At 40.2% G+C, this 25,151-nt stretch overlaps 1 protein-coding gene across 2 annotated transcripts; it reads left to right on the top strand.

The window, feature by feature from the left end:
- The first annotated feature begins 741 nt into the window (after window positions 1-741).
- On the top strand, window positions 742-24,014 carry fli1rs (Fli-1 proto-oncogene, ETS transcription factor-related sequence). 2 transcript variants are annotated; one of them, XM_053490638.1, is made up of 9 exons: window positions 742-900; window positions 13,579-13,769; window positions 14,341-14,492; window positions 16,989-17,192; window positions 17,593-17,664; window positions 20,901-20,966; window positions 21,147-21,209; window positions 21,324-21,371; window positions 22,397-24,014. In XM_053490638.1, exons 1-9 carry the CDS (start codon window positions 883-885, stop codon window positions 22,912-22,914), a joined length of 1,332 nt encoding a protein of 443 aa, XP_053346613.1. In that variant the 5' UTR covers window positions 742-882; the 3' UTR covers window positions 22,915-24,014. The 2 variants fall into 2 exon arrangements, with proteins under 2 accessions (XP_053346613.1, XP_053346614.1); XM_053490639.1 differs by lacking the exon at window positions 742-900 and adding an exon at window positions 1,060-1,242.
- The last annotated feature ends 1,137 nt before the right edge of the window (window positions 24,015-25,151 follow it).

The raw sequence follows: 25,151 nt of genomic DNA, 5'->3' as shown, positions 1-25,151 counted from the left end.
AAAAAATGGGTCGCATAGGCAAAGAAATAGCACGGATTCACACGATCAGGTCTTTTTATTGCAAATATATTGTATAATAATAATAATAATAATAATAATAATAATAATAATATGCTTCTTATTTCTGTAGTGGTAATTTTTTATTAAAGTAATAATAAATTTCATTACTTTTTTAAAATAATGATAACCTGACATATCGGAAAACGCAAATGCACAGTTTGATGTCTGGAGCATTACTTCCAGAAAGGCTTCCATACAAGCACACACACACACACACACACACACACTACATTGCACAATCTTGTCTTTTGCGTGCAAAATGCATAAACTGTTCACTAAAATACTGAAGCTGCTGTTTATAAGATAATCTGTTGTGTCAGACTTTAATAGAAAATAATGCAAATTATTTACAAATACAATATAAAACAAAAAATGCAATAATTAAATGATTTTTATTTAAATAGTCACAAGTTATTATTATTATTATTATTATTATTATAAAATGGACACCTACTAAATAAACACACCGAAATAAAGAGTATGTAACCTAAATAGTGTTATTAATCAGGTTGTGTCAATCAGATTTCTTTTAGTTTTGAGGAAACACTTAAACAACCACGCAAAGCTGCATTCTCCTTCTACTTCTTCTTGCGTGTGTGTGTGTGTATGTGTGTGTGTGACTTCACTTCCCAATTTAGAAAGCAGCGCTCAAAGAAAAAAAAAACCAAACCCTCTGCCATCCGGTTTATGGTCTCTATGCGAAAAAATTAGCAGCAGCAGCAGCAGCTAGTACTAAATGAGCGAACGCGCGCGCGCAGCAGTGCAGTCTTAAACAGCTCCAAATGCGCAAATCTCTCTCCATGACCCTCACACACACCCGGGATGGACTGCACTATTAAGGTCAGACTTTTAAAAATGTATATGTTTTTATTTTTATTTGCGACGCCGCATGTGTGCGTGTGTGTGTGTGCTGTGTGTGTGTGCACCCACTGTCTGTCTCTCTCTCTCTCTCTCTCTCTCTCTCTCTTTTCAACGAGGCGGTGTGTGATGCAGCTCTTTTCCTTCTCGTACAAAATTTCCTCTTCCTTCCCGTTCGTGGTTGAATGTCGCCTCTTTAATAACAACAAGAAACCGCTACAACTTTTACACTCAGAATAAAAACACACTCTGACTGACACACACACACACACACACGCACGCACTCACACGCCGCGGAATGGAGACTGGGGAGCGCTGCAAACGGTAACGTTTGTTATTTTCCCTATTCGATGTGTTCACACTCTGCTCCGTGCTTGCGCGTTGTGAGCGCGCGCTGTAATAACCGGTGTAACGGTGATGGAGGGAAAGTGGAGGGAAAGCGCGTGAAGCTGGAACAGGTGTCGCGGGCCATGAGCACGCGCATTTGCTCACCGAGCATATATAGCTCTGACTTATATCTCATCTGTTTCTCTCTAACTGATCTGTGCATGATGTTATATTAATGATGTGCTTTATTCTGTACAATTAACAGGTGTTTAATTACGTTCCGTTTTACAGACATGGCGTTGAGTTCGCGTGTTTTGTTCATGTTTAATTACTTCCTACATCTGTAGCGTTGCTTTGCCGTGTGGTGTTGAGTCCTTTTCTCCGGCACTAGTGTTCTTTAAACCCGTACACTCAGTGTCCAGCTTAGAACTTCTAGCTTTAGAACTGGAATAACCGCAGCGTTAGCACAGCGATGCTAATGTCGCAGGCATGTCAGGCTGGTTCATAAGCGGTTCTTCAGCTCTGTAAGAGTTAATTCAGAGTTAATACAGCCATGTGGCTGTAAATCTCGTTAAAGTTCGATCGAGATGCTGTTAATCTAAAAATGTACGCCATCACTTTCTGGCTACTACTTTCATAAAAACGTTATTAATTCTTTTGAATTTTGTTTCGTGATAAACCAAAAATAAACGACATGCGCATCAATAAATTGAGCTTGAATACTCTAGCATTTAGGGATGCATAAAAAATAAAAAAAATGTGTTTAAAGAAATGATTTTGTTGTAGGCAGTCATTTTTAAACGAACATTGGTTCTAGCGCACATCCTAGTCTGTTTGTTCTTTGCCCAGGAGAGTGTGGACGTTGCCGTGAGCGCAGATAAATCACTGGAGTGATGTGTGCATCTTTCTACTCGCGGCCCTGCAGATGATATGATGTTGAATTTTTTCAAGCTTTTCATCTTTACACCGAGACAGAAAACGCACATTCTGCATATGCGAAACGCACGTTTGCGTGGATTTGTCGGATAGCGCGTGCATGCTTGCGGTTATTATTCCATGTCTGGCTGAACTTTCTTTTTTTTTTCTTTTCTTATTTTTCCCTTTTTTAAGGAATGATCCGAGCAGTCATGCAGGTGGCCTTATCTCAGCTCAACACACTTCCTGTCTCAGAGCTCACACTTTCCGCACACACTGCACACACTTCCGCTCCTGCACACCCCAGAGAAAATATACACTGCCGACAAACAGCGAGTTAAAAAAAAATCTAATTTTTATGCTGCCAGTTTATTGTTCGCCATTTTGGTGCCCTGTTTTTTTTTTATGCCAAAGTGCATGCAACTTCTACACATTCTCTTACACACTCTCAAACACTCTCACACACACACACACACACTTACTGCTGTTGATGAGAATGATTAAAACTTGTGAAACCGCAAGGTTGCAGTTGTTTTTTTGCAGCGCAGCTGCTTGTCTGTTTGCAAAATCAGCAGTGGCTCAACTTCTGCTTTCTCTCTCTCTCTCTCTCTCTCTCTTAATACATTCATCCCAAAACCTCTGACTTTGTTCTGTATTTTATATTGAAGCATGTACGTATTAACACGCCCTCGTTTTAAAATCACGCAAGGAAATAACGATTCATATGTACAGTGCTGACTTTTATGCACGTGTATGCACAATCACTTTTGTCTTTTTATTTGAGTTATTTTATTACTAATGTGCGTGTGTTTCCAAATAACATGCAACTTAAAACATTTTATTAGTTTCCAGGTAACTTGAAAAGTATGTTTGTGATTTTTAAAAGTGTAAAATGTAAATGTAAAAAATATATATATTTTTTAAACATATAACTTACTACTGAATAATTATGAATGATACATTATCTTCTTGGCTAGCTGATATGCTAACTGAAGATGCCCTGCGCTTCCTCCATGTTGCCTCAATATTTCCTGCCATGATGCATGTTTAACCTTTGGTGCAAAAAAAAAAAAAAGAAGTTAAATACCGTCTTAGATATAAAGTTTTTTTGTAGAAATGATCTACACTGTTTTCTAAAAAGCAGAAAGAGAGATTGGGGTTCACTGTGATGTTCGTTTTTCCATTCAGTGAAGATCAAGCTGCTGTGGTGTTTCTGATGAATTTAGGGTTTTTTTGGTTAAATAAACCAGGTTAGTTTAAACCAGGACACAAAACAGATTTTCACACGACCCAGAAATCACTTTCGCAAATGAACTAAAAATAAGCAACCAAAGAAACGAAATAAAAATTTTGATATAGGACAGAATGATTAAACATATAATAAGTTGCATATTTTGACTGGAAACGGATCGAAATTCGTTTTAGTTTAGTTTATATATAATTTGTTAGATTGCGTTATTTTTGTCGTTGTTACTTTACAAGTTCGGAATAAAATGTATAAAATAGACAAATACTTTATAATGTACCGAAAAATAATTTCTATGTAACGAACGATCTGTTAGCTGGTAAACAGTCCCGACAGTTAATGTGTTTATCGAGTTTATTTTGAACGCGAAAAACGAGATAATTATAACAGAAATGTTGACTGAACACTGTTACATTCGGTTCGCTCTAATCTGTTTATCTCTCTTATTTCTACCGTTTTTGTAATAATAAAAGGTGAGTTAATTTTTCCCCGTGTTTTAAGCTCTGGGGGGGGGGCGAAGTCACTGGGCAGGTGGAAATCTATCGCATGTTTAGGATCGTGTTTCCCGGGTGTTCGGGGGAAATGTTACGAAATCACAGACTCGCGTTAGTAAAACAACAAAGTGACGAGTCTGTGTTAAAAAACATTTTAACTTTTATTTGATTTGAAAATGACTTTATATTTAGTCACTAATTAAAAGAATATTTTCTGTAAAAGTGTGTGTGTGTGTGTGTGTGTGTGGTATCTTTATAGTTCTGGGTTTTACAGAAATGAGTTTTATAAGAAAGCATGCTGCTCATGTGATAAATGAAAAAGTGATCGAAGGATCTTAATGAAGATTTCAGCTGTGGCCACGCCCCTTTTCTAACCATCCTCCCCTACCGCTGCTTCTACCACATTTCACCACATTTGACTTACAAACAAAAACATAAATAAACCAACAAATAAAAAAGTCTGATCATCCCTTAGATAGCTAATTTGAGATGATAATCTCTTTACTTGTTTTTAATTTAACATCAAACTCTTTACATTAGCATCTGTCGCCATGGCACACACAGCGGTGCACAGGAGACAATTTTATCCTCCTCAGTTTAATCCTTTTTGACCATAAATATGGAAATGGCCTTCATGCTGTGTTTAGATATAAGTACCTTTAGGTGTTGTAGGATGCAGTGTGTGTATCCAAAGCGTTTCTTTCCTCAGGCTTCGCCGCAGTGTTTTGCTAGCCATATGCTGCATGTAGCTGAACGTTGTTGCTCAGAATTAGCTTTAGGTGATCACTGTTAAAGGAAGTAAAACATTTGCACTACTTTGTGACAAGCTCAGTGTTCCACGTCTACCTCAGATTCACCTCCCACTTCAGTCAAATATTGTCGAATTAGCACATGGAAATTATTAAATGTTGTTGTTGTTGTTGTTGTTGTTAGCACTTAGCCAAAGGGACTGATGAGCAATGTAGAGTTTATTATCATTTGCATTATATAATATAATAATAATATAATATATTGTATATAAAAAATAAAGTTATAGATATTAGATGTTGAAATGCAACACATGTTGTGTGCTGGGAGAACTGGGACACGGGCGCCTCCACAGCTTCACTCACTGGGATTTTGCAGAAAGTCTTGTGTGTTTGGTGTAACAGGCCGTGGGTTTTGTGTAGCAAGCTGTGTGTTGTATGTAATAAATTGTGTGTTTAGTAAAGCAGGTTGTGTGTTAAGTGTAACGTATGTGTTGTGTGACAGCAGGTTGTGTGTTTTGTAGAAGATCGTGTATGTGTTGTATCAGGTGATTCATTTTAAGTAGCTGTTTGTGCGCTTGTTCTATCAGGTTGTTGTAGCTGTTTGTGTGTTTTCTTGAGTTGTACGTTTGGTTCCGCAGCAACACTGACTGATATGAAACTCATCGAACAGGAAGTCAGTTGTGGCATCAGTGGCTTATAGAGCTCAGAGTTCATCAGAGAGAGAGAGAGAGAGAGAGAGAGAGAGACTCTGTGTGTGTGTGTGTGTGTGTGTGTGTGTATGCGTGTGTGTGTGTGTGTGTGTGTGTTGGTCACCATGGTAGAGTTGACTTGAGTTGTGGCACTCTGACTGATCATGTGATGCATCAGTAAGGCCCAAAAAATATGGTTAAAGGCACACACACACACACACACACACACACACACACACAGACACACATATATATATATATATATATATATATATATATATATATACACAGACACACACACGTATACACACACACACATACACAGAATGTTAACAGAGTCATTTGTGAAAGAAAGAAAGAAAACAGAAACTTTAAAAGTAAAAGAGAAGAAGATAACAGAGCAGATGGAGGGAGAGAAAGAAATCTAATGGTATCTAAATGTATCCCGGTGTTGGTGTGCTTCTCTTCTGGTTGAATAGTGTGTGTGTGTGTGTGTGTGTGTGGCCTCCTGACAGCTCTGGCTCTTCTCCTGTCTCATCATCACACAGGTGTTATCTTGTGTTAAGGAATAAACTTAGTAAGAAAAACTTAATAAGAAAAAAGTTCTCTTTTTAGATAATTTGATGAATATTAGGGGTCTCTCCCTCTCTCTCCCTCTCTCTCTTTCTCCATCTCTCTCACTCACTTCATCCCTCTCTCTCCATCTCTCTCTCTCCACCCCCCCCCTCTCTCTCTCTCTCTCTCTCTCTCTTCACCCCTCTCTCTCTCTCTCTCTCCATCTCTCTCTCTTCATCCCTCTCTCTCTATCTCTCTCTCTCTCCCTCTCTCTCTCCACCCCCTCTCTCTCTCTCCACCTCTCTCTCTTTACCCCTCTTTCTCCATCTCTCTCTTCACCCCTCTCTCTCTCTTCACCTCTCTCTCTCCATCTCTCTCTCTCCACCTCTCTCTCCCTCTCTCCGCGTAACCTTTTAAACCAGCGTGTGGTGAGTTTCTGGGTCGGATTTCTTACTTTCTTTTTTTTTCCGGACACAGTTTCACTTCTCCACCGTCCTGAATTCATGTCAACCTGAAGCTTCTGGAGTTTCTCACACACAAATCTGCTGCATGTGTGTGTGTGTGTGTGTGTGTACGTGTCAGTTTTCTCTTTGATGTTTATTAAAGGAAATGATTGCACAGATGCAGATGGAGATAAGGTGATAACGAGGACATCGAGTGAGAAGGTGATACGAGGTTTCCAGCGGTTCCTAACGCTGCAGCACGGTTCATGCAAAGTGTTGTCGCACTGGGTGTGTAAGAGAGAGTGTGTGTATGTATGTGTGTGTGTGTGTGTTTTTAGCTGAGTGTGTGAATCACACAGAGCACTGACCACAGACTCTGGCCGCTAATTAGACTGTGAGCTAGTGAGCTGTTATCTTCCTACACGACACGTGACACAATTTATGTCGCACTTTACACCCTACAGTTATAAATAAATTAAATAAACAACTCAACAGTGAATCTTATTGGTAACCGAATCATGTCTAGCCTACAAACTCTGGCCATAGGCTTTATGCCACACCCCACTCCCCTTAAGACTACTGTGGTGTGACACTAAATACTTTAGGCGGTTTTGTCCATGTTTACACTGTAAGACGTGATGATGTAATAATCCTCAGCCTGGTGAACTGTTATAGTAAACTAATCAATACACCATGTAAACCATCTGTAAACTCTGTTACAAAGCGCTGACACTGGACACGCCTTCCATGATTACACATTTTTTTATCTGTTTGTTTTTCACATCGTGTTCATTGGAAATGAAGTGTTACCATAGAAACCATAAAGATAGATAGATAGATAGATAGATAGATAGATAGATAGATAGATAGATAGATAGATAAAAGTAAACTAAAGTATTAGAAGGAGTGCATTATTAGGAATATAAATCTGTGCTGATGTTAGAGAAAATTGCCCAACCCGTCCTGACTAACGGGATAAACACTCACTTATTCTCAGCACTTGATGATGAGGCTCAATGTCCTCAGGAGTACAGAAGATTTCACAGAACGTTGCAGTGCGGCACAACAGGAAGTGATGTTTAGCAATGGATTGTCCTATTGCACATTATCAGCACGTAAGCAGAGTGCAGAGAAACACGGATCTCAGAGTGAGTCAGTGTAAAGCTCCACCCTGACCTCAGCACCAACACACCAGACGCCAGACTCCATTCAGCATGGAACTCATTCACAGTGCTCTTCCAAGGACATTTTCTGTTCTGACCACAATATATTCTGATCCGAGGGTTGAAGATGCTGATAACAGAGCTGACAACTTCTGCATAAATGATCTGCAGGATCATTTATATTTGATTTGATTTCTTTACCTCGCAGTGTGGGATGATGGTGGCTCAAAAGGTCAGCTTTGGGTTACTGATGCCAGGGGCTCAAGCCACAGCACCGCCAAGGTACCACCTGTTGAGGTCTTGAGCGAGGCCCTTAACCCTGCCTGCTCCAGGGGGCGCTGTATCCTGCCTTTACTAACTGGAATATATGAAAAAAAAAAATCCTTTCACTGCCCTGTAAATGACATGTCATATGAGTTCCACATGGTTTGGAGATGGCCTTATGGTCCACCCCAGAATGAGGAGGCTTTAACCAGACTAACATCAACTGAAACTTTCACAATTAACTTATTATTACTTAAATTTTCCACAAGAGGTTACGTTTGGCTGTATGTCACACCCCATGTCCCGCCCCATTCTGCCTTTGATCGGCTTAGTGTTCCTGCCCTAACCAATCATCACTCCTCCCTAAACATAACCAAACCAACCAGGATGGTGATCCAGGATGGCGTAGGTGAGGTCAGCTTCGGTCTTAAGCGTTTTACTGCATATCATATTGTGTATGGTCATGACAGTGAGTCTGCAGTATGGGGGAGCTCACTGGTTAAGGCGTTGGACTACGGTTCAGAAGGTCCCACCCTCACTGGCCCAACCCTCAACTGCTCAGATGTATACCGAGAAGTGTCAAAAATACATAAGTCACTTCGGATAAGGTCGCCTGCCAAATGACTGTGTGTGTGTGCGCACAGAGCCAGCAAAAAGACCCGCAGATACCCTGCACTTTTTTCTCAGAAAAAGACGTTAAAGAGAGAGAGAGAGAGAGCGATGTGATGCTCTCGTTAAGTAAATTCCATGACAACTGTAAATATCAGTGTTTAGCATCGTTACAGTGTTCATCGTTAACGTTGTTTCACACATGAACTCAGCTCAAGCGGTTCTAATCATGCATAACAGTTCAATGATGCGGATAACCCCGCCCCTCAAAATGATGTAACAAAAATGCTCCAGGTCGAACCTGTAGAACCGGACCGGTACCAGATACAGATACGCTTTTTTCCCAGTGAGCAGTAACGCTGATATCGTCACTGATGATGTCACTGACGTACATTTATCTACTGTTTGTATCACAAGGTAAATAAAATTCAAGCACAACGATGTGATCAGGGTCGCCCCCTCCCGCTCGCTGACCCCACCCCCACCCTAAATCTGGGTGTAAATAGTTTTCCAGCCCCCGTCTCTGTGCGTTTCCGTTACTCCCAGCCCGAGCCAAAAGGTTCCTCCACACATGGACCATCGACTTCCTGTGAGCCGCCGAAACTGCGAGCCGTGACGCATGTGAGCGCCGAGGACAATGCAACACAACACACGGCCTCTCTAAACACACGCCGACTAACACAAACACACACACACACACACAAACACTTGACTATATAAGCCATGTCTGAGCCTGGCAAACACACTCACACACACACACACACACAGACATTTCAAAGAGAGGATTTTTAGCAACTCTTACATACCGAAGTGGGTCTGACTTCCTGTCTAGTTAGTGTTTTTAGTAGGAAGTCTTCTCTTTAGTGCCAAGGCTTAGACTTCTCAATGGTAATTTTAGAGTGTTTTGGAGGACACATGCTTGTGTGTGTGTGTGTGTGTGTGTATGTGTGTGTGTGTGTTACCATGCTTATTTAAGTTGAAAAAGTTTATGCACCTGATAAATAACTCATAAAATACAAATTAATTGAATAAAAGATAAATTTTACTATTGAACAACACAATAACTGCTAATAATATGTACTGACTAGCTGATTAGCTCGCCGTTTACTAGCAATCTACCGAATAGCATTGAAATATTAATGCTATAATGCAGTTCTTTTTCACATTTTTTCACGTGTACGTTAAACATACTCTTTGCACATGACAAGATTTCCGAAACAATTTTTCTGTCGTCTCCGCTGGTAGCATACAGTACGCCAATTTAAAAGAATATCTCTTTCTGTAGCCAGATGGTGCTAACGCAGGCTAGCTAGCTCTAATACACCGTACAATCAGTGCATGGTCATGATCATCGTCTCTCCAAAACCGTCTGTTTTTTATGGTTTTCGTGGCTGTTTGAGTGGATTTGAATAAAAACGTAGTGTTTGATTCAGCCGTGATGTAAAACGTAGTTTCTAATTAAAGCAATAAGTTACTATTACTAGTTAACCTTAATAAAAGTCATATATCACTTTTACAAGATATAATACATTACTGTTGTGTTATTGTTGCATATGTATGTTTTCCCATATTGAGATTTACTCACACCAATAAGGACATAAAAACCTCGCAGATGCTCGTCTCCACTTTCCTCTACGCTGTTAACGTTAAATGTGTAAAAGCCACGCCCATAAAAGCCCCTTGCAGCTGATTAATCCAACGTTCATGCTTGTTGGAGTGTGGCACCTTAGAGGGTTCTACTTCCTTAATTGGCAAGAATACACCATGGGTAAAAAAAAAAAGTCATAATATTCTCTTTAAAAAGTGAAGAATTAGGTAAAAACCTCTGGGTCACAGCACTTACATTAAAAACTAAAAATGGAAAGTAACCGCTCATGATCTGTTATCTGTCCATTTTTATTTGGAAATAAATGTATAAAAAAAAAATCGTGATTTAAAAAATATATCATTTTTGTGGTTTATGTTAAAAGAAAATGGAATGAAGGTAATAAAAAAACAGATTGAGTGATTTCGATCTTACAGTAGGTAAAATGAAGCAGTCGGTTTTCAGCAACACGTACGCGCAGGTGCTTGCCTCAAGCAAACGTAACGTAAAAGTAACACACATTACTAAAAAAAAACACATATTTGCATTACTAAAAAAGATAACACTAAGGTAATGACTCTTACTCCAGTACTCTATTGGGAAGTGACGAGTTATCTTACTTACTACAAACTAAACTAACAGAAGTAATACAGTATATTACAGTAAAGTGCACCCCCCCCCCCCCAACACTGGGTGTAGATCAGATAAAGATCAGCGCCAATCTTACATTTCAAGAAAAAAAAAAAAAACACTGATAGGATCTAGTTTAGAGAGAGCTGGAGATCCCTTTAACAATGTGTTCATATCAGGTGAAGTTCCTCTTAGGGCGTGTAGGAAGGCCAGAAGACTTAATCATCTGAGATTTATCTTTGATACGTCCTTCTTTCTAAAAGGACCATGAAGCTACTGACAGGTTCTAGATATTAGGTAGAAAAATAGTTATTTTTTTGTTAGAATTAGAATTATTGCACACACACCCTGTTAATACAAATATTATTAGAAAGTCTTCATCAAGAAAAAAAAAGGCTTTTACTCAGATTAAAAAAACATTTGAAGGTTTCACGTATAAAAAGAACTTAACAAAGAACGCTTAATAATGCAGGAGTTTGTGCAATGTAGTCTATTCATTTACTTAATTTAATTTTTATTTTTTTTTTTAAACTAAGCAAGTCGAATCCTAAAGGTGATAACCAGTAATGCTGGGACGGAGGATTAAAACTCACAACCTTCTGCTTCCTGGCCCAGACCCTCAGAAATGCAACAACCTAAAAATCATCTCATCTGGACCAGAAGCAAAACAACTGAGAGAAAAGAATCAGACTTTAGTTTGTGCTCATTTAAGTGGAAAGTCTAGATTTTGGGGAGAAACTTTTCCTTCAAACATTTTAAAAGGTAACTTATGAAAACGTATCGAATTTCAAGATGCACAACAACAAAAAGGAAATTCACTTATGATGTCTAATAATGACTTGGAGTAAATCCGACACAAAAACACCCAGAAAGATATTTTGGACCCCATTGTGACTGCTAAACTCATAAACTGGTCCCCACACGGTCCAGACCGGATTCCCCACGAAATCAGACCACTCCCCGCATTGTTGATCTGACTCACAGAGGAGGATATTGTCTGCATACAGATGCAGGATGAATCATCAGGTTACTGTATTCTCCATAATAAACTCCAAACTCAGATACGGTCAGATCCGCCTTTGTGTTTTAACCGGCTATTGTGACGCATACGGACCTGACGGGGGGTTTACGTGTCTTGCGTTACGTGTAGCTAGCTAATAAAAGTCACTGGGGGGAAAAAAGCTTACTGGAATTAGGAAATGTAGATTATCCCCATGTATCGGTTCATTTCAGTCCATCACGTTTAACCGTATATACTGTATATGCATGCTCACAACCTGATACACAACAAGGGGTGGGGCTGTGACCTGTTCGTTATAAATACAGTATGATGCTTCCGATTCTTAGCGCTGCAAGATTTGAAAACAAAGCACCAAAGCAAACGTGAGTGAAATATTTTCTGTTATTTATAGCAACAGGAGCTGAAGCAATCATCAGTGATGCAAAGTGGCCGGTGTAAGTGATGCTACAAAGCTGAGCCATCTTTATGCAAATTAGCTGCAAAAGTTTTAGGAGTGAGCGATCGGTGTCGTGTTTTACGTTTTGGTTCTTTCTCATGATTTTTAAAAGATTTTCATTTAGACAAAACCAAGCGGCAACATGGAAGTGCCAAAGCATTCAGTTCCTTGAATAACCACTAGGCTCCAAAAACTAATGGAGTTAATCCCCATAAATCACCGTGTTAAAATGTCCAAATTCAAACAAAAACAAACAAGTTACAGCCCGGTACAAATAGGACAGTTTTGTTCTCCATAGCTAAATTTCACATTCATGACAACTGTACAAGGGGGTAAATATTTATGTAACTCTTCAGCTAAAACTATATTAAGTAATAAAATTATGTGTAATTTGGGTTTGAGTGACTGCTACATTGCAGGTGTAGTTTGTAGTTTAGCTGAAAACAAGAAATGTAGGAGTTGAAACGAGGCAAGGTGTAGGGTACGGATGAGGGAGTTCAGTCAAATGCAAAGTAACGTTATGACTATAAACTAACATTAGCCACCTTCGCATCTTACCCAAGCTAGCTAGCTTGTGGTAACTGAGGTAAGTAGGCGTGTTCCAACCAATAGCCAGGCTCTATTGCCTCCGCCTATTTGCTCATTTATGGATTAACCAGGGTTCAGGTGGCATCAGCTCCTACAGATGAGCTTCAAAACTGTTCTTCACTAAACGGATGGATGACATCACAGAGGGTTCATCTGGTTCTATGGACAAAACAAAGTTTTCAAATCAAGTAAATTCAGTAAATTAAATGATAGAGATTGTGGAACACAAAACTTTTCCTCCTAAATGCTATTTTTAATGCATCTGAGATTAAACGAATGCTCTGTGGCTGGCCCATGTGAGTATGTCACTAGCCTGGTGCTAACAGTAACCGACCAAATTAAAGGAAGGATAGCGAAGAAAGGAAAAAAACTGGGGGGAAATAAATCAACAACTAATGAGCTAGTGTTATCTGTTCGCTGAATAATTCACACAAGTAACAGACGGATTTTTCGTCTATAATTAGCGACTCCTCTGTATTTCCTTTGCTAGCTGTGCTAGTCAAGAGCGCTTTTAAAAAATGCTTTCCACATACCCATGCAAATATATAAGTAACATCATACTCATACATACAAAAATAAACCATGTTTTATTAAATTAAGATCTAAACCACACATACACGCACGCAAACACACACACACACACACCCCTCCTTCCACCACCCCTGTTTACCATCATCTGTGTTGTTTGAAACTCTCTGACTGTGGTGCTAATTCTGCATTTCCTGTCTATGTGAAGCTATATTAAGCTAATAAACAGATGCCGTCTGGATAAAACGCACATGAATAAAGTTTATTCTAAATAAGGAAAGATTAACAATGAGCGTGTTCAGGTGGGAAACATATCATCGACACACAAAACAGGGCAATCCTCAGAGCTGCACTGAAGCAAGCACCAGGCATGCTCATTAAATCTGTGTGTGTGTGTGTGTGTGTGTGTGTGTTTTAGGAAGCTCTAGCGGTGGTGAGTGAGGATCAGTCCATTTTCGAGCCGGCATTTGGCAGCATGAAGTTTGAGATCACGTCTCCGGCAGCGCAGGCCGGATTCAGACAGGGCTCAGAGGAAAGCACAGAGTCCGAGTGTACAAACACGTCAGCAAACAATCCTGCGAAGAAAACCGAACATGTCAATGGAGCTAGGTAACGGACCAAACACACAAACACACTAAACACACACACACACACACACACACACACACTAAATCTAGGGATATCTGCCTTCAGGTAAAAGATGTACGTTGTTAACACACTTCTTTATGTTAAGACACAACATTTCCCAGCGTTTTAAAACTAAAATGAATGAGTCAGGGGCGGAGCTACATGTTTGATTACATAATTCACATAGCTTTGCACCAATCATGGACTGATTTGCAGTCTTCGGGGGTGAAAACTTTTGGTCCAAGCCCCCATTTTTTAGTTTAGCTTCGGCTTACTTGGTTAACGTTTAGTTGGAAAACTTTCAGCTGCTAAACCTTTGAGCTAATTTAGCTAGCCAGCTCAGCTAACGTTATTACTCTGCTGTCTGAGGATGTAGAGCAAGACTCTCTAAATAACATCAGCCAGTTTACTAACCGTTAGCTAAGATAAAACACTCTGTCGTAAAACCTCAAATCTAACCTGAGCAGTTCAGCATTGAGAAATGTGATTGGATGATCATAACCTGTAGTCTGTGTGTGTGTGTGTGTGTGTGTATGTGGGGGGGGGGGGGCAGTCGTGAGTCTCCAGTGGAGGTCAGTGCTGCTAGAAGAAGCCGTCACATCAGCAGTAGCGACGGAGGACAACAGCCGTATCAACCGTCTTACCCAGAGCCGAGGACGAGTCCACAGAGCACCACGGAGGAGAAACGAGTCATCGTCCCCGCAGGTGAGACACGCCATCGTCATCCTAACAAGTGAGACACGCCCCCATCATTCCAAAATGGACGATATGCCCCATCAAACCCCACAAGTACGACACGTCCACACCATCCCAACAACTTACACACGCCCCCATCATTCTAACACCTGAGACACACACACCCTCATCCCGACAAGTAAGACACGCCCTCATCATCACAACAAGTGAGACACGCCCTATCATCTCAACAATTAAAACACACCACCATCATCCCAACAGAAAGACACACCACCATCATCTTCGCAGGTAAGACACAACATTCAAACAAGTAAAACACCATCCCAACAACTGACACACGCCCTTATCATCCCGGCAAGTAAGACACGCCTTCACCATCCCAACAACTGACACACGCCCTTATCATCCCGGTTATATTACTCAGCTAATCTAACCTTTTCAAACAGTGTAAGTCTAGCAGAACTGGAGATTTAGCATTAGGTAGCTATTTTCCTAACGTGGATATTACGCATGTTATTTATATTTGTTAAAGCAGTATAAATTATACACATTACTGTAGCTAACTAGCATGCTAACTGTTGCATTGCTACTGATATGATAGTCAGCTGTTTAGCTGTTGTCTTGTTAACGTGATGGTATTCAATTAAAACAAATGTGTTCATGAGTTTGAGAGAGAGAGAGAGAGAGAGAGAAAAGGCGCCAAAACGTGTTTCGCTCAGCGGGGCTGATATCCCATCATGCACTGCACACAGGCTGGGTGTGAGCTCCTATAATAGGTATTCAGTTTCGAAGGACACTGAAAAAATAAAAACGGGTTGTGGTTTCTCTCTTTCACAGAAACACACACACACACACACTCACACAAGCACACACATGCACATGCACACACACCCTCTCTCTCTCTCTCTCTACCACAGGCACTTGCATCACAGAGGAAGTGGATTCTTTTCTGTGAAAAGTTAAGGGCAGCTCAGTGAGGAGCAGCGTGTGTGTGTGTGTGTGTGTGTGTGTTTAACATTAACATGTTTATGAACAGAACTGAAGATAATTTCAGTATTTCTTCAGTCTCACACACACACACACACACACACACATTATATTTCTTAAATGTTTTTTTTTACCTGCACACTTTATTTGTCTACCTTAATGTGTTTTAGTAAAAATTTACCACATTTAAACATTAAGCCAGTCTATTTAGGTAAATCAGCCATGTGTGTGTGTGTGTGTGTGTGTGAGAGAGAGAGAGAGAGAGAGTTTTATGACTGCCCCTTGCCAGGAGGAAGTGTATGTTTTTTTTCTTCATTTGGCTAAAGAAGAGTTTCCTGCTCACATCAGCGCTCCGTCTCTCTCTCGCTCGGGAAATCACGGAAGCAGGGAAAAGACGTTAGATGCGTTTGATCCGATGACTTCTGTTCCCGCTCTGACTGACTCATTAGGTGATGTGAAGGAGTGATGAGAATTCCAGCTCTTTTCACCGAGTCACATCGTTTCATCAATAAGAGACTCTTTTGGATCGCTAACAGACTGTGACATCACAACATGTTTCAGCGCTGTTTCTCATCATAAACATATTCATTAGATTCGTTTGCACATAATCGCAATATTAAACGTAAACGCAGCCCTGACCAGGATAAGCGTCATCTCTCAATGTAAAAGGCACATAAAGGAGTCGAGTCAAAGAGCAGACACACTGATAGAACTGAAAGGGAATGTAGTAATAATAGTCCAAGGAGTTAGATTAGTAATAGTGGTACTAGTGATGATAGTCGTAATACCCCTAGTAGTAGCAACAGCAGTAACAGTAGTAGTATTTAATATATTAGAAGTAATAGTAGCACTAGTACAAGTGTTAGTTATAGTAGGAATAGTGGGAAAGGTAGTAGGTATAAAACTAGTATTGGTAATAGTAGTGGGGGAGTACTTTTGTTAGTAGTAATAGTAAACGTAGTAGTTATAGAATTAGTAGTAGTTATATTAGTATTATCTATAGTACTAGTTATAGTAGTAGGACCAGTAGTACTAATAAAAGTAGTTTAGAACTAGTAGTAGTAAAAGAAGTATTATTTATAGTAGTAGTAAAAGAAGTAGTTATAGTAGTAGTTAATGTAGTTGTTAAAAAACTATAATAATACTACTGTACTACTGAAATTATTATTACTATCTAATAAAAGTAGTAATACTATTTGTAGTAATAGTAAAAGTAGTAGTCATAGAACTAGTAGTAATAATGTTATTATTTTTAGTAGTGGTAATAGTAGTAGTAATGACAGTAGTACTAGTAAAGGTAGTACGGAACTAGTAATAGTGATTATAGTCCTAGATATAGTAGTATTAGTAGTAGTAGTAATAGTAGTAGTAATACTAGTCCCAGTAAGCCTAGTAGTCGTAGATACAGTAGCAGTATTAGTATTAAAAATTGCACCTTATTTAGAGAAGGTCTGCACGGAACTCTGAAATTAATCCATATTCAAACACAAATTCTCCTTTTTATTCCCCTCCATTCAGACCCTGAGGTTTGGACTCAGGACCATGTGCGTCAGTGGGTGGAGTGGGCGATTAAAGAGTACAGCCTGGTGGATGTGGACGTGTCCCTCTTCCTCACCCTGGACGGCAAGACGCTCTGCAAGATGTCGAAAGAGGACATGATGCGTCTCACCTCGCCCTACAACACCGACGTCCTGCTGTCACACCTCAACTACCTCCGCCAGAGTAATACACATACACACACACACACACACACACACACACATACATACACATGTCAGTGTGAACTTGCCTACAAACTTTGGTTTATGATATAGTTTACGGTACTGTCTCGTAGAATCCTGCTAGTAGTTAAGCAGCTAATGCTAAAGAGGTGACATTAACATGATCTAAGATAAATGGTTAACTAGTTAACTAGTTTATGTAGCTAGCAAGTTAGTTGCAATGGGTACATTATGCTAAACAACACATTAAACCAAGGACATGAGTAGAAATTCCCGAGGAGACATTAGGTGCTCTGTTGTAGTCAGGGTTTTCACTCAGATGAAGAGAACATCAAGGTTACAAAAAACGTAATGTAAATGGGAAAATTGATTATTGTGTATTTATTGTGTTTGTCCTGCAGGTAGTCCGACCTTCTCGTACCCAACGACTCCCACCAACACGCAGCCCCCACCAAGACTACAGGTCAAAGCCGGTAAGACCCAAACCTTCTCTGATGGAGGAATCAGTGACATATTAACATCATTATGGCAGTAATTACAAAAATATCTTCCTTTCTTTCTGCACTCCTTTCACATCTTTTAAGCTGACAGTGCGGTGTGATCTGAAGGAAGCCACCATCAGTTTCTGATTTCGCAGTTTAAAGCTAAAACCATTTCAGTCGGACAGTATGATATACCGCACTTCACAGGATGGTCGATTGAGCTTGAGCTCTTTTGGCTCCTAACGTGTATAGTATAAAGTGTTCCTTCAATCTCATGATTAAACCTGGACTTTCTTATTAAAGGTGTTAAATCATGCTCAATGTTACGCCTGGCGTTAAAACCAGGAAGCTCTTAAATGGTGGTGAAGGTGTGTGTGGGGGGGTTGGGGGGGGGGGGGGTTAGACACTACCTGGGGCAAAGGTGGAGATATACAGGAGAGTAAGCGGAGACATTAAGAAATCAACGAAACTCATGGCCTCACATGGACGGATGCAGAGACACACACACACACACTCTAGGTCTAGGATCGAAAACGAAACAGACATGGTAAGTGCTAAGACCAAAGATCAGGATCTATAATCAGCTTAGGAACAGGAACTGAGACAGTAGGTGAGCTCTGGACACAAAGTACAGAAAATCAACTAGGAATAGTTTAGAGGGTCTATGATAGAATCTTATACAGAATCTCTTACAGTCTCAGCAGCACAGGATAATCACACAACTCACACCTCTGTGTCTATGAACAACAAGGGAGAACCAGGGCCGTGGGGAAAGTACCACATTAGTGAGTCAAGGAAATCTCCTTGTGGTGGATATGGGAACTAGCACAACGTTGTCAAGTACTGTGAACTCCATAAGGTCATAGGACTTCAAAAGTGGTGAGTCACGAGGAAACTGCATCCTGGTCAGTCAGAGCTGTTGCAATGTTATGGGTCACAGAACTTGCACTTTTGTGAATCAGTAAATGTGTATAAGGGCAGACGGCAGAAGTGCTACAGTTGTGAGTTATATTGCATGTTGATAGCTGAAGAAGCTCAGAGTCCCGGAGCTTGCATTCTGGTCAGTTAGAGAGCACATTCAAGAAAAGTCAAGAAACTTGTACAACTGGGAAGTCAGGAAAGGTGGTTGGTGGAGAATGGCCATGGTCTTAGGACTCTGGAGAATCAGGAACTTGCATGGTTATGGATCATGTAACTTGCTCATATGTGCATCGTGGAACATCAGGAACTGGTACTCTGATATAATAAGGGACTTTGCATAGTTGTAGGTCAGAGAACGTTCATGTTAGATCTCAAAACTTGTCAAACAGGGAAAACAGGAATGTGCAGGGTCTGGGAGATTACATGGTCCCAGGATAAGGAACCTGTCTGAAAGCAGGATAGGGAACTTGCCTAGTAGAGGGATCGGAAACTCGCCTAGTGGTGGGATAGGGAACTTATCTCACGGTAAGAGAGGGAACATACCTGGTGGCAAGATAGGCGAACTTGCCTATTGTCGAGATGAATTTGGACAGTGATGGATCAGATATCAAGCATGCTGAAGATTCAGGAAACTTGTGCTCCGTCCAGTCTGGGAATGTTCTGACCAGGGGGTTAAGAAGCTTAACTGATGGATTAGGGGCACCATCGCTCCTTTCTAATGAAGGAGATTATTTTTTATTGTACATAAAAAAATAAAAGTATACTTAAATAGGCAGCTGTTTGGCACTTATTCAAAATGCAGACTACATGAGAGGACATTTGCAACATGGAGAACCCGAGCTGCATTTCCACCAGTTACATGAGTGGTGATGGGGGGGCTGATTCCTCTGGTCTGTGCTGTTTCTACCCCAGGTGTATGTATATATAGTAAACATTTTTTGGCCTCTCTACTAGTACTTGACAAACAAGAAGGGTCTGTTATATTAGAAGGCAAAAAATCCCCCGTCTGTGGCTTGCAGAGAGCAACGTTCTGTCAACATTACAGCTTGAGCAACTAAAGTTGACATTATTCTTATGACACATTGTCCAAAGGAATGGGGAAAAGGAGAAAGGAACACAAACAGAACTTGTTATATGTAGTGGAGATCTCCTGAAACATATATGCAAGTCAGAAACAACTTCTTAAATTATCTAAAAGAGTGGGAAACCTACTTGAGAACCGAAAGAGAACTTTCAAAGAGAACTTTCAGAGAGCACATCTGACACAACCTGGAGACAAAACTCTGCTCTAAAGCCAAACATAGGCCAACGTAAAGGGCTAAAACAGTGTTCAGTGTGCATTTGGTGATGATGAAGAGGGTCTCCGGGTCTCCAGCAACCCAAACAATAATTGACGGCTAGGTAGTCTTCGACTTTTCTTGCAGTTTCAGACAGGAAGCAGCTGCACTGCAACAGGAAACTGGGTGCCCCATTAGGACACAATTGACTATTCTGTTATACATACATTAGCCTGCAACAAAAGGACAGTCCTCCTGAGGGACCGTGGGTCATCTTCAGTTCTCCTTAGGTCACTTTGTTCAGGCTACTGTTGTTTCTCCAGGGTCTTTAATGTAGCGCTTCCTTCCTCCCTCTTTTTCCTGCAAAATCTCCCTCCATCAGCTCCTCCTAACCCCTTAGTGAAACAAGAACAAAGAATGCAGAAAAACTAAAGTGTTACGAACACGCTCGATCTTTTGCCTGAGAAAAACTCGGGTTTTAACACGGCCTCACTGTGGGGCAGTTTGTTTTCATCGTGGTGGTTAAAAGTGCTAACGATTACAGAATAAACATTCTTTACACTTTATGCTGTAAGCAGTTTAACCGAGCCAAACTGACGAAGGTTTAAGTCCCAACCCTGATCAAAACAATAACGTTTACACCCTAAGGGCCTGCACTTCCTGTCTGGGGATTATGAGGCTCACAAAGAGTTATGAGTATGATTAAAGGTGCACGTTGCTCACTTCAAAAGGTTTGATTCATGTTTAAAAAGTAACAAAAAATTATATATATATATATATATATATATATATATATATATAAATCAGATATAAATTATAAATAAAAAACATTTAGTTTTCAGGCAAATCATAAAAACCATTGGTATAACTAATAGAGCTTTTAAATATATATATATATATATATATATATATATATAGTGCAAAAATAAATATAAATATATTCTAGTCATGTTTATTATAATTAAATCGATTAATTACGTTCCATATCCTGGAGTGTTTCATTTTTGCTCTTGTATTGTTTTTATGCAGAAAACAGTTATGATGAGATCAGTAGGAGAAACAGCTGGTCATCTGGGTCCATGACTGTTCCTAAAGGTACTGATACACACCTGACACACACCTAATACACACCTGTTACACCACTGATCAATACCTGACACACACCTGGTACCCACCTGACACAGGATACAATCAAAGATGTTTTATTCTTCGATTTTTTTAATCTAATGTTTACATTAGCTTAGTTATAAGTATATTAAATATTATTTTTTGCAGGTTCTCCAGCAGAGCAGCAGCACAACAGCAGGATCTCAGACCCTTCACCCAGAATCACTCAAGGTACAAACTCAGGGAAAAGAATTGACGAGTGTGTTGTTGTTGTTGTTGTTGTTGCTGCTGCTGTTGTTATTTGCATGACTGACCAGATTATTAACCATTTGTTTTCATTTTCAGATCCGTACCAAGCATTAGGGCCAATCAGCAGCCGCCTCGCTAATCCAGGTGAGAAATGCCAGGTATTCAGGGGACCAAATGATGAAACTTAAACAAAGCATGATATTTAAATTCACTTTAAAGACTTTAAACTTACCAAAACGGTTTTAATCAGATCTGTTAATAGTTATTCTATTTTAATAAGTATGTTGCCAACAATGCGCTGCATATGAACGCACATCATCTTAACCCTGAAGTGCAAAATACAGACCTCACTTCACTACTGTTCCATGCTATATGTACTACAGTATACTACACTACAGTTTAAGGTAACTTTAGGTAGCGATGGACAACAGAGTGCTGGAGACGTCTTTCTGACTCGACGCCCAGCCGGATCCTAATAAAGGACTTCATATTAAATATTCAATCGCTTTAGAGCAACTTCACTGGAGAAAACAACACATTATTCTTATTATAGTAATTGGCATAATTTAAAAGATTTGATAATATTACTAAAACATTCAATTTTACAGTTATCAATATCAAGGTATAAATACTTTTGGCCACCCCTGTACTCCGCTCTCTACTGCACTATTCTACACTGATCAGCCAGAACATTAAAACCACCAAAGTTTTGGTATTTCCTTGTGCCACCAGGTGGCTCTGTCTCCCCAGGCTGTGCCCTTTAAATGGGAGGCACTGATTCTCTTGGTGCTATGGGTTGTGGGACGGGCCTTCCGTGAGTCAAACTCATTTGTCCGGGACATCCAATGGGGCGCGATCAGACTGGTGTCTGGGAAATTTGGAGAACTGTTCCAGGGCCTTGGGATTTTTGCCTGCTGTGCCCGTATACGATGGCTTGTGGTGTACTGGGTGTTCCGGTGGCCACTTTTTTCAGTGACTTGTTCTGTTGGATCCGACCGGACAGGTGGGACTTGGGTCCCAACAGGCCTGGGTGAGCCCTGTGATCCCTGTGATGCTTCTGTACTATGCTATTCTACACTCTGCCGTGCTGTACTGTGCTACAGTGTTTAGTATGTATAATGATTTCCTACACTCTTCCTAGTGTATAATGATTTTATTTTGCACTGCAGGTTCAGGTCAGATCCAGCTGTGGCAGTTTTTGCTCGAGCTCCTGTCAGACAGCGGCAACGCCAACATTATCACCTGGGAGGGAACGAACGGCGAGTTTAAGATGACCGACCCGGACGAAGTGGCCAAGCGCTGGGGCGAACGTAAGAGCAAACCCAACATGAACTACGACAAGTTGAGCCGCGCCCTGCGCTACTACTACGACAAGAACATCATGACCAAAGTGCACGGCAAGCGCTACGCCTACAAGTTCGACTTCCAGGGCATCTCTCAGGCGCACCAGAGCCACCCGACTGAAGGCAACGTCCTCAAATACCAGAGTGAAGTGTCCTACGGTCAGGGCTACCACAGCCACCAGCCCAAAACGCCCTTCATGAGCAGCCACCCCATGCCCGTGTCCCCGGGGAGCTTTTTCCCTCCCGGCACCAACTACTGGAACTCGGCGACCGGCGTTGTTTATCCCAGTTCACCGATGCCTCGACACCCGGCCACACACTCGCATTTGAACTCTTTTTATTGAAATAAGTTCAGCGTCAGGGGATGTGTCCTATCAGATCCACGGCTGGTTTTTGGAGATTTATGTCATAGAAAAAACTGGTTTTAGTTATCGAGAACCAAGAAAAGAATTCGGTCATTTGGACAAAAAGTTACTGGATTTCAGCTCGTATAATTGAAGTTAAGGGACAAAATATCCATGTTTCATGGGGTTTATTTAGAAATAAAAGCTAATCTGCTTAAAGAGGAGCCAAGGAGAAGATGTGGAGTATAAAGAGGGTCAGAAGCTCATGTAAAGAACAACATAAAAGACAAAAAAGACTTCTCTTAGAATTTGTGTGCGTTTAAAACCTTGAGGAAACCTCGCCTCAAACTGGAGGTCAGAGGATTGATTTTGCTATAGAAGTAAAGTAATACTCATGTGATCGAATGGCTGATGAGTCTGTTAACAGTTACTGAAGTTTGATGGTGAAAACCTTTGAAGTCAGAGAGACACGTTCTCATCTGAGCTTGTTTTGATCAGAATTATTTATATAATACGACATCTATCACGTGTGAAATTTACCACGAACAGCTTTATGTGTATGATTACAGTACATCCCAGATCAGTGCTCTTTTTATCTGAAAGGGAACTAAAAGGATTCCGAGGGAACGTGGAGACAAATAACAAACACAGGACAGATTATGAAATAACACTTTCACTGAATAAAAACGGTTAATTGTTTATTGCATTTGTTTTACATTTATTCATTCGGAGGATACTTTTTATTCGCGTGGATGTGGATATGAACTCACAACCTTCTGGTCACAGGAGACGAACCAGAAACCTGCAGAGTCCAAAACATGAAGTAAAGAACTTTCTTTTTGATATAAACACAACTTTTACTTTGATATATTTCTTGTAGCAGTTACAATCACAGGCACACACACACACACACACACACACACACACACACAAGAGTGTAAATAATATTTTGCATATGGTGTATAAATGCCATCACACAGCCTGAAATGTCTTTTCTTTCTCCTGTATGGTTTTTGTGCTCTTGTACAGACTTTTATAACGTCGCACAGCATCATTTATATGTATCAATTTTTTAACCAATAAACTAAGCATGTATCTCACGTTTACTTTTATTTTTTGTACCTTATTCAGACTTTATTATCAATTTATTATTTAACGACAATAAATGTACACAAATTATTTATAAAGGGAATAGAAATGTAATCTAAGTGTAGAGAGCTGGATACACACGGTGGTGTAGTGGTTAGTGCTGTGGTCTTGCACTTCCAGATTCTAAGTTCGATTCCCACCTCAGGTGTGTGTGTGTGTGTGTGTGTGTGTGTGTGTGTGTGTTCTCCCCATGCTTGGTGGGTTTCTTTCAGGTACTCTGGTTTCCTCCCACAGTCCAAAAACATGCAGATTAGGTTAACTGGTGTTCCTAAAACGCCTATAGTGTGTGTGTGTGTGTGTGTGTGTGTGTGTGCACCCTGTGTTGGATTGCTGCCCTGTCCAGAGTGTACAACCCTGTATACAGGATAAGTGGTACAAAAGCTAGATTAATGAATAATACGATAAAATACATATAGAGTATATACAGTACAGGACTCGCTCAGTGGTGAAGTCATTAGACTGCTGATCAGAAGGTGCCAGGTTCAAACCCCAGCACTGCCAAGCTGACACTGTTGGGCCCGTGATCAAGGCCCTTCCTTAACCCCGAACTGCTCAGATGTGGAGTGATGTAAAACTGTAAGTCGGTCTGAGGAAGAAGGTCTGCCAAATACAATAAATCTAAATACAGTATAGGAAATCAACACTACTGCTGGATTCTTCTTTTTCACCACTAAATGGCGCTATACACTTCATGCCAAAGGATAATCATTATCATTTTTTTTAGATATTTCAAAGACTTAATAAATTCATTGAATTCATCAACAAAACATACTAAATATGAAATGATATGTTGCTAAATATGAAAAATATGTTTGCTTTTTTGTGTAATTGACTTTTCTGATAAATGTGATGATGATGATGATGATGATGATGATTAGTGTTAGTATAAATATAACACTGTTTTACTTCATAAAACTATTTACTTCTTTTTTGCTTAAGGCATAAAGCGCAGTCTCTCTCTCTCTCTCTCTCTCTCTCTCTCTCTCTCTCTCTCTCTCAGTTGATTTATTGGATGGTTCAATCACTGATTCAAATATTTTGAGCCAAATTAGAATTTCCACAAATGTTTGTCCTTTAATGGCATGGGA

Source organism: Clarias gariepinus, unplaced genomic scaffold, assembly GCF_024256425.1.
Source record: "Clarias gariepinus isolate MV-2021 ecotype Netherlands unplaced genomic scaffold, CGAR_prim_01v2 scaffold_30, whole genome shotgun sequence".
In the NCBI taxonomy this organism is placed as follows: domain Eukaryota; kingdom Metazoa; phylum Chordata; class Actinopteri; order Siluriformes; family Clariidae; genus Clarias; species Clarias gariepinus.
Note: the sequence above shows the minus strand (reverse complement) of the source record. Positions and strands in the feature narration are given on the sequence as shown.

Bases quoted from the DNA above. Each gene is read 5' to 3' on its own strand.
- fli1rs (XM_053490638.1), top strand. The intron at 17,665-20,900 runs GTAAGACCCAAA...GTTTTTATGCAG, and splicing joins AAGACTACAGGTCAAAGCCG to AAAACAGTTATGATGAGATC. The intron at 20,967-21,146 runs GTACTGATACAC...TATTTTTTGCAG, and splicing joins GTCCATGACTGTTCCTAAAG to GTTCTCCAGCAGAGCAGCAG.